The sequence below is a fragment of the Branchiostoma floridae genome, chromosome 7, assembly GCF_000003815.2.
Source record: "Branchiostoma floridae strain S238N-H82 chromosome 7, Bfl_VNyyK, whole genome shotgun sequence".
In the NCBI taxonomy this organism is placed as follows: domain Eukaryota; kingdom Metazoa; phylum Chordata; class Leptocardii; order Amphioxiformes; family Branchiostomatidae; genus Branchiostoma; species Branchiostoma floridae.
Genome location: NC_049985.1, coordinates 14,780,705 through 14,789,535, shown reverse-complemented (window position 1 = coordinate 14,789,535; position 8,831 = coordinate 14,780,705). Strand labels below are relative to the sequence as shown.

General features: G+C 38.0%; 1 protein-coding gene across 2 annotated transcripts in view; it reads right to left on the bottom strand.

Moving 5' to 3' along the window:
* Positions 1 to 620: 620 nt before the first annotated feature.
* The window catches only part of LOC118419964 (tumor suppressor candidate 3-like), a 46,426-nt gene continuing 38,215 nt past the window's right edge, over positions 621 to 8,831 (bottom strand). The window contains exons 2-11 of one of the 2 annotated variants that reach the window (XM_035826665.1): positions 7,653 to 7,822; positions 6,952 to 7,069; positions 6,614 to 6,696; positions 6,375 to 6,432; positions 4,595 to 4,735; positions 4,073 to 4,162; positions 3,142 to 3,205; positions 1,826 to 1,900; positions 1,293 to 1,383; positions 621 to 884 (exon numbers count right to left, since the gene is read on the bottom strand). In XM_035826665.1, the coding sequence (XP_035682558.1) occupies positions 869 to 884; positions 1,293 to 1,383; positions 1,826 to 1,900; positions 3,142 to 3,205; positions 4,073 to 4,162; positions 4,595 to 4,735; positions 6,375 to 6,432; positions 6,614 to 6,696; positions 6,952 to 7,069; positions 7,653 to 7,822 (906 nt within the window). In that variant the 3' untranslated portion in view covers positions 621 to 868. Of the gene's footprint in view, positions 885 to 1,292; positions 1,384 to 1,825; positions 1,901 to 3,141; positions 3,206 to 4,072; positions 4,163 to 4,594; positions 4,736 to 6,374; positions 6,433 to 6,613; positions 6,697 to 6,951; positions 7,070 to 7,652; positions 7,886 to 8,831 lie in introns of both variants that reach the window. The other variant, XM_035826664.1, reaches the window with a different exon arrangement.

The following is an 8,831-nucleotide window of genomic DNA, read 5'->3' as shown; positions in this document are numbered from 1 at the left end:
ATGGCGTCTTCAGATGTTGTCATCATCGTTTCCTAGTTATCACAACGGGTGTTAGAATGGTGAACTTTTATAATGACTACTTTAGAGTAGTACAAGCCCTTTCACTAAATGTTTTTTTGCCGATGAATGCCAGAGAATATTAGTTGTCTTCTCACATTTCAACACCATTTGAACAAGAAACTGTAAAATGATACAACTCACTGACGTTGTTAAAAGAATTGTTAACACAGCAGAACCATAACCCAAATGACCTAACACATAAACAACTCCAGGAGCCCAGTGAATTTGGTAACATTTATTCCATGACTGTATCCATACTACAACTTTGTCATGTTTTTGTGCTTTTAAGTCTTGCAATTCATCCAGAGCAGCTTCAACACCAAGACCTACAAAATTAATTTCATTTCATTTCATTCTATTTATTTAACCAGGGACGACATGTCGCCACTAGGGCGGTTTGGTACAAATGTACTTTCTATTTGTTGTTCTCTGTTACTTATTATGTAAGAAAGACTGTAGCTACAGTAAGTGATCAACATGTGCATCTGTTGACAAATAGAACAATTCCGGATCCTGGGCAATGTTTTAACATGATCTACACATACAATTTCAATTCAATGTACATATTGTACATTTGTAGTGCCAAAATATGTATTTGAGTCTGTAAATATGCTAAAGACCATCACAGCTTTTACACCATACATTACATTTACTCTTAGTAGTTACATGTATAAAGAAGAAATGTCTGAATTAAAAGTCTGAACAATCCCTACAGTCCATGACATTGTTTACTGAGTTAAGGAATCCTCATGCAAACATAAACTTTAAGTGTCTCCCAAAAACAGCTTTACTACCAGTTTGTTGTCTTCTACTTGATGAGGAAACTGGAAGAGGACAACAAAGTATCAAGTTAGTAGGGCTAAAAACACATGAATAACATGTTATATTCATCTGTAGTACAAACAGGTATAACAAGCTATGCCATTCTTAAGTTTAAAGTTTAACTATACATTCAAGGTTGCAAATTTGTCCCAAATACTAAATTATGAACAAATCGACATTACTTTGTAAAATGTGCCCATGTCAATTACATCTAAAGCGTCTGCTGCCTATGTGTACCCTGTAATGACTGTATTACTATAAGCCAACAGATATATGCCAAATCTAACAAAGCAGGACAACTGTTGGGAACAGTTTTTATTCAAGTTTTACATTCCAAAGAATGGTATTTGCCTACTTTGTCAATCATAGAAGAACAGTACTAAATGGTATGAACACAAGACAGTCCCTACCTGTAGGGGTACCCGTGGTACTTGGACTTGAATATAGACAGCAGCAGGCTGAAGAAGAAGGCTACAATACCAAGTCCAACCAGCGTCACAACTGTTCAGAAAAACAGATCAGACAAACCAATGTTACAGTTGGAAAAATGTCTACATCATGTGTATAAAGAATTTTTCCATTCTGCAACATTACTTTGTACCATTTCTGTTACATTTATCTAAATCTTTCTTGTTTAATTTTGCTTGGTAAACTAAACTGTACATGACCACTGCCTAAGTCCAAAACAAATCATCTACATGTAGTAAGTTGCAGAGCTATCCCAGACAAACAATATTATGCAAAGTTACAGTACATTGTTCTACTGTAACAATCATACATAAAAATCAATATCAATGTCTGTACAGAATTTTTTTTCTCTTGTATTCATTATTTTCTTAATAAGCAATTTGCAGAAACTGTTGATAATCATTCCAAATTATATTTTCATTGGAGGTACAGATTCAGAAAACATTCAAACAAAACAATGTTGTTCAACACTCACTTCTTCGTTTGCCCACGTCCCCCTTGGACACTGCAGTCTCATGTAGCAACACCATCCCAAATGTCACAGCAGCATCTACACACACTGGTTAAGGATACTAATACCATCCACATCCACTCATTTATTCAGATAGGACGGAAAACTTGTAAACCCATCTTCAGCTTGATCAAGAAAAAATCTTCATGAGCACCAGTACAACATAATATTTTGAAAATCATAAATCATGTAGAAATCATCATCCCCAATACACATATAATACCAATCTAGTTGTTGTATATTGAATATGAATACAAGAAAAACAAGTGCAGTCTTGGCCGCAATACAATCTACATGGAATGCTTAAGTTAGAGCCACAAGTCACATTTCTGTTCTCTATTACAGTGTCAACATTATCTTGATTTATTGTTCCGTACATGGTTTCACAAATCTGACATATACATTTTGCATGTGTGTGCAAGACCTATACAATTTACAAGTACTACTGTAGTCCTTCGTTAAGGGGGCACACCCCAGTTTATTTGGGGTTTCAAATGGAGGCGGCACACCCTGAAGTCTATAGCGACCATCTCTTCCAGGGAATTATCCTGAAGCAAAATAACTGGTTATGGGGTGAGAGGATATTCCTTCAGCTACAAGACCAACTGAGTTTCGATCCTTCAACTTCTTTAATTTTGAAAAATTATAGGGAAAAACCATTACTTTCATGTCAAAAATGATGCACAAAATCGGGGATTTTCGCATTGGATAAAACAGATAAACAGATTTTTCCGGCAAGCACGACTGATACTGTCAGAAAGAGGAAAGTCTAAACAGTAATCCAGCCAATTATGAAGAAAATTCTAGTACTACAGTTTTTTTAATCATCCACGGCGCGCGGCATTACAACTTGGGTTAACACAGCGCTTCAGAGGTCAATCTAGGTCACCGGCCTGTTTACATTCAGGCGTAGGAATATCCCGGAAGTAAGGCGCGGACCAAAACACAATTTGCACCCAAAACACACCATTTCCTGCACTTTTCAGCCATGTAACCATTTACTAGTAATGTCATTTCGCAGGAAATAATGAGAAATCTCAACTCAAACATAGACCCTCGGAAGCCTTTCGTCACTTTTTTGTCGCGCACTACCACGGACCCCGGTGGCGGAAGAACTGGGGTGTGCACCTTTCATGAACAAGTGTCCCAAATCACATTTTGACTGATATCTATTGATAAGTACCAATTAGTAATTGTTTTCTACAATTACATAACAGCCCTTACCAAAGCTGCCCATGTAGTACTAGTAAGTATAAGCTTGAGGAAAGCCATAAGGATACGGAGCAGGATCACAATGTGGGTTTCAGCTATGAACTGGGCCTGGCTGCTGCCATGGATATAATGCTGTGGAAACACAAGAAACAAAACAAGGATTGGCATGGATATATTTATCAACCAAGAGGAGAAACTCAACAAGCTGAGGAACTGCAAAGGATGGAACCCTGGAGGACAATTAGTGGCAAATTGTAAGGGTTTTACAAGCTTGAAACTTGAAACTAGACGCCACTGGTTACAGTGTAAGTCTTGAAACTTTTGCAGCAGTTTATTTTCATTGTTTATTTATGCATTGGACCTCTCAGCCTACTATAGAATTGTTTCAACAATGGAGTCAAAATACCTCAAAAACCAATTTCCCTTCTACCATGAAATAAAACCACTGCAAAAGTGAATGAATTTACAGTAGTAATTTTTATTTTCACTTTGATCACTACCAGTAAATACAATCAGAAACAAACTAAGCAGAATGGCACTGAGGGTAACACTTTTCAGGCCTTCTTCTAGGATTTTTCAGTTAAAGAACATTGGTTGCTATGAACACTAGTAAGGATATTACATTGGATTACATTTTGTGTGATATATAATTCTACGTAACTTATTGATTCTGCTTTGTCTACTAAAGGATACACAGGACAAAGACTATGTGTGTTTCTGCTATGAACTGGAACTCAGAACTGCCGTGTACATAGCGTACCTACGGGAACAAGAGATGGTCCGTCCATCAAAGAAACAAAGAACGGCCAGCTAGTTGTCAGCATCAAACATTTCAGTGTTGTAAATGACTTGTCTAGTGTCAAATCATGGGGAATTCTTACAATTTGAACAAAGATGATTTCTAGAGACCAAAAATCTCTGTTGTTACAGTTGGAAAAGAGCTACTTAAGTTCTTAAGGTTTTCTTGCCAAAGAAAACGTAGAGGATATTAGTGCTTACCACTTGTCCAGTCTGAGGGTTCTTGTGAGCGTACGGTGGTCCCCGGATGTGGTTCCACATTTGCCCTGACGTCATGGCAAACACTATGCACTGGGGAGAAAAGGGATGCATGTCCTCTTACTTTCATAAATATTCTCTTCCAACATTTCAGCATTGGCAGAAAATATAGATGTGTAGGCAGGTATACAAAAATGTACCAACACAAAATAGACCAGTATATAGATGACAGTTTACTAAAAAGAATGCATAACAGTTCACATTGCCAGCACAGATTTATAGTTTTTATCATCATCATCATAGTTTTTACAAAATGTATACCAAGACTGAATGTGTGATAGGGGCTTAACTCAGTCAGGCTTGCCTATTGGAAAATGGCTGCCAAGGGAATGAATTTTCATCAACAATATAATATAATTTTTGTACAATCTACATTGCTTTGGACTTTACTACAAAGTACAGAAAAGTCCTGCTCTAAAGTACATGTCCGCGAGTCAGATTGGAAAGGAAAACTGTTGACCATACCAGAGCGCCGATCCCCCAGGATGTCTTGTTGTACAGGAACTCCAGGTTGTTCCTGCGCAGGTACAGCAGGCCACCAATCAGGGTGAACAGCAGGCCCAGCGCGATGCTGCCCGAATAGTTGGGTGGGCGGAACACGCGAATCTGACAAACAAATAACAGAAGCTATTTTACAGGAACTGTAGTTCTTAACAAAAACATTTTGATTCTCTCAAAAGGGTCACTCTTTGTCTGTAATTTCTTTCATTTATTTACGTGACTATTACACAGTTTTAAACTAATTTTAGCCTAGGCTACCCTGATTAAATCACGCTTATAGCGGCCCAGCCAACATTGTCTGCCCTCTGCGGGGAGGGGGCCGTTACAGCCCTGGACAGTAGAATTTGTTTTACACACTCAGACTAAGTCTGACTAACCCTTCTTCTCAACACATTTCCCCGTCATTGCAGTCTCACTTTTCGTAAAAATGTGGACTGAGGTCTAGGATGACCAGTGTCTGACCAAGTAATATATATTGTTGCCATCTAATCTTTTAAATGATGAAAATAGTTTTATTGGACACAGACATAGCTTAAAATGTCTTTTGAACCCATATTCCATTCCATCCGCCATTGGTGTTACCTCTACAATTCTATCTCATTACCTCCATGAAATGTCATGGAATGGAGGTTACATTTTCTGTTATGTGTCTCTGTCTGTGTAGATGATTACTCAAGAACAGCTGGATGGATTAGTTTCATACTTGTTGTGTTGGTGGGGTGTGATGAAAGCTCGAATCGATGAGATTTTGGGAGCCGTATCTGTCGTTATAATCTTTGTAATAATATCAGAAATCACCCCTATATTTGAGATATATTGGTACAGGCATCGTGCTTTATGTGTTTGTTAATGGGCTTAGCTCCAAGCAGATGGTGAGGTGACAGCTGTTTGGGGAACCCCGAGTTTTTTTAATATGATAATTAGTTTTATTTATGTCGGCTTAGGATATCATGGAGATGTGAAGCGTAAGTATAATTGTAAGAAGTTGAGGTACATTTAACGATAATGCTTAACAGGTATGGATGTCTCACAAACTGTACTGCTGATTTGAGTGACATGGTGATTAAAATGCCATTAGGTCCTCTCATCTGGGTTGGGTGTCAGAAGTTTTATGGGCGATACAGATGTTCTGAGTTTGTTACGATAAGGGACAGTTGTTAGTTGTCTCTTTCGTAGCCAATGGTACTTGTTTTTTAGCAGACGGGGTTGGCGCCAAGTATTCATTTTACAGTTGGTGTAGGGCTGTCATGCAGAGGAAAGTGTGCATCTTGTTTTTGTACCGTGTGAACAGCTGATGTTATGACATATTGGTGGAAAATCAAATCACCATCTGACTAAAGTTGGCCACATCCCTTCTTCTTTCTGAGTTTCCCAACTTCCTCCCACCACACAGCTCTGAGGCACATAGTCGAACCTCAATAATGCTGACAACCTTAGACAGTTTAAATGCCAAACATCAAGCTTAAGGAACACCACGCTACCATATGCCGTCGACCTCTTAAACGCACATTACACAATTAAGTGTCACATTTTGATAATTACTAATCAGATGGACATCCTCTGTGTCATCAAATAAATACACCACTACTTTCCCATAACATTTATATTATATAACCATTACTCTCAAATACAACCGACTATAAACAAACATACCATCCACAAAAAAAGCAATAAATATTTCATGGAGGTATGAGGTCCCCGAACTCTAGTTTCTATATATATGAAGACATTTTGGTTTCCTTACATGTACGTCAGTCCTCTCATTGATCCATTTGGCAATGGACTCAGCTGCAAATCCAGTTCTGAAAATAACGACAAACACACAATGAAAAGGGGGAACTAGCAAGTACATGCTTTAACTAAATTTGTACTTAACATCAATAGATGTACATTTTGTACCATGCTTTGTACAAGAAATAATTACAATAAATTGCAAAACAGAGACCACGAAAATGATGCAAAGATGCCAGGAAGTTTGTTTACCTCTGGATGTCAAACGTATCTCCCTTCTTAGGCTTGCCCTTGCCTGGGAAATGCATGAAGCTGGGAGCAGAGTTCAGCTTCAGCTGTGAAAGAGAAAAGATAGCTCAAAATGTGTGATGTTTACCTATTAAATGTACCATAGAAGACTGCTTTACACATACATGTACAGTGTCTAATTTGGCTCGATAGAAAAAAAAAAGCTTATTTTTTGGATAAGAACTCCGACTGTGAATTTGAAATTACATCTCCATGTTAAGCCTTTTGGCACAGTAGAAAGCAGTTTTCAGTTTCCCTGCTAGGGGGCAGTTTTGACACAGTCATGTGTATCCAGTACTTACAGTGCTGAAGACATCAGCACCCTCATCATAGTCCACACTGGCGAAGAACAGCTTGTTGGAGAAGGAGGGAGAGTAGCGCCAGGAGTTGGCCACGATCTGGAACTCATCATTGGCTTGTCTAAAAGGAAAAGACATGATGGATGTGGTAAAAAGTATCTAATAATAATGACAGAAGTTACAGGCACATTGTATTTACAAGCAGGGAAGTTGCTAAATCAGACTATGGTATAGATCTGCAATGGGATCTATTTGGATTTACTTGTTAAACTGTCAACCGTAAATGTCGCTTACCACTAAAATTTCAAAAGGCCCTGCCCTACTAGTAAGGTGTAAACAACATACAAAACATGATTGTCTTAGTTTGTCTCTATCTGCATTTTGCCCCAATGGGGTATGAATCGGATATGCAATAAACTTCACTGTTATTATCATTATGTACACTTTATGTAACATGTGCTGGATGTTTAGTCCAGACCCATAACTGCCAACTTGCTTGGTCACATTTTCTTCATTGACCTTGGAACTGTTGTTCCAATATATTTTTTAAATCTAGTGCAGTTTGAATTTTGATGTTTTCTTGTGCATTTATTTGTTCCTTTTCGGGCTGTTTTTTTTAAAGATTTACAGCATGGTTGAAAACTTTGGCCTTATCTCTTTAGGCAAAAGACTGATTATCTGTAATATGTGTAAATGAGCCTTACCTGCACACAGTACACTGTCGCTGGGGCTGTAGTGCCGTCAGCATCAGAATCACGGAGTAGTTCCTGGGAGCGGCGCGCACGTACTGACGGAACTTGTCGCCGTTCATCCGGATCACGGGCCGCTTCGAGCTCCACTCCATCAGCTGCTGCACCTTGTCCCCCAGGGCATTCTGGGAAGGATAGGGAAAGTTTCTTTGCTCATAGGTGACCCATTCAAACTCTTCGTCATCTTCCTTGTTTGTTTATTTGTTTGGGGAGCGGACAGGGTGAAAGAAGAGGTAAAGAAGAAGAGAAAGAAAGAAAGATCAAGATAAAATGTAAGGAATAAAATTTCACAAAAGAATGTGACAGAATATGCATGGTCATCCATTACATGCAAAACAATGAGCTTAACAGAACAAGATACAAAAAGAAGTAACGCTAGTTCACCTTTATCCGTTGGGTAACTTATATCCGTTGTATTTAAAAACAGGGTATTAAGGAATGTCACGTCAACAGATGGTGGTTTAAAGACTGCATTTTTTTAAATATTGCAGTTTGAAAACGCCGTCCGTCGACGTGACTTCCCCAAATTCCCTGCTTTCAAATACAATGGATAAAGGTTACCCCACGGATAAAGGTGAACTAGCGTTACAGACTTAACAGAAAATTGAAACCAAATTACAAAATGGAGAAATATGGATTGACTAGACAGTATAATCCCTGAAAAGTGTAGATATTTGGTGCAATCAATCATAATGTGGCATATGTAGCTGTAATTAGGATATCTAAGTACTAAGTATGTTCCAAATGTATATCATTAATACTTATACATGTAAATACTAGTAATTAAAGTTATTGGTAACATTAGTAGTTAAGCTCATCATAGTTGCAGCATTCCAGTCACTTGCCATCTGTTTTGAGATATTTAACATTACCATTTATAATACCTGGCAACTTTTGCCTCTTCTCCATACTGCCATATACATATTATATACAAACATTTGTACATAGATGTACAATGTAGTAAGGCTAAATAAAAGGCCTCTTGTGCTAACTACTGTACATGAGTCTTAAGTTACAAAAACCCATTAAGTACCCTTGTTTCCGATAAGAAAACAAGAATTGGTTTCATGAAATAAGTTTACACAATTATTTTTTTTTTTTAGATGATATGGAGGATAAAACTATGGCAGTGTA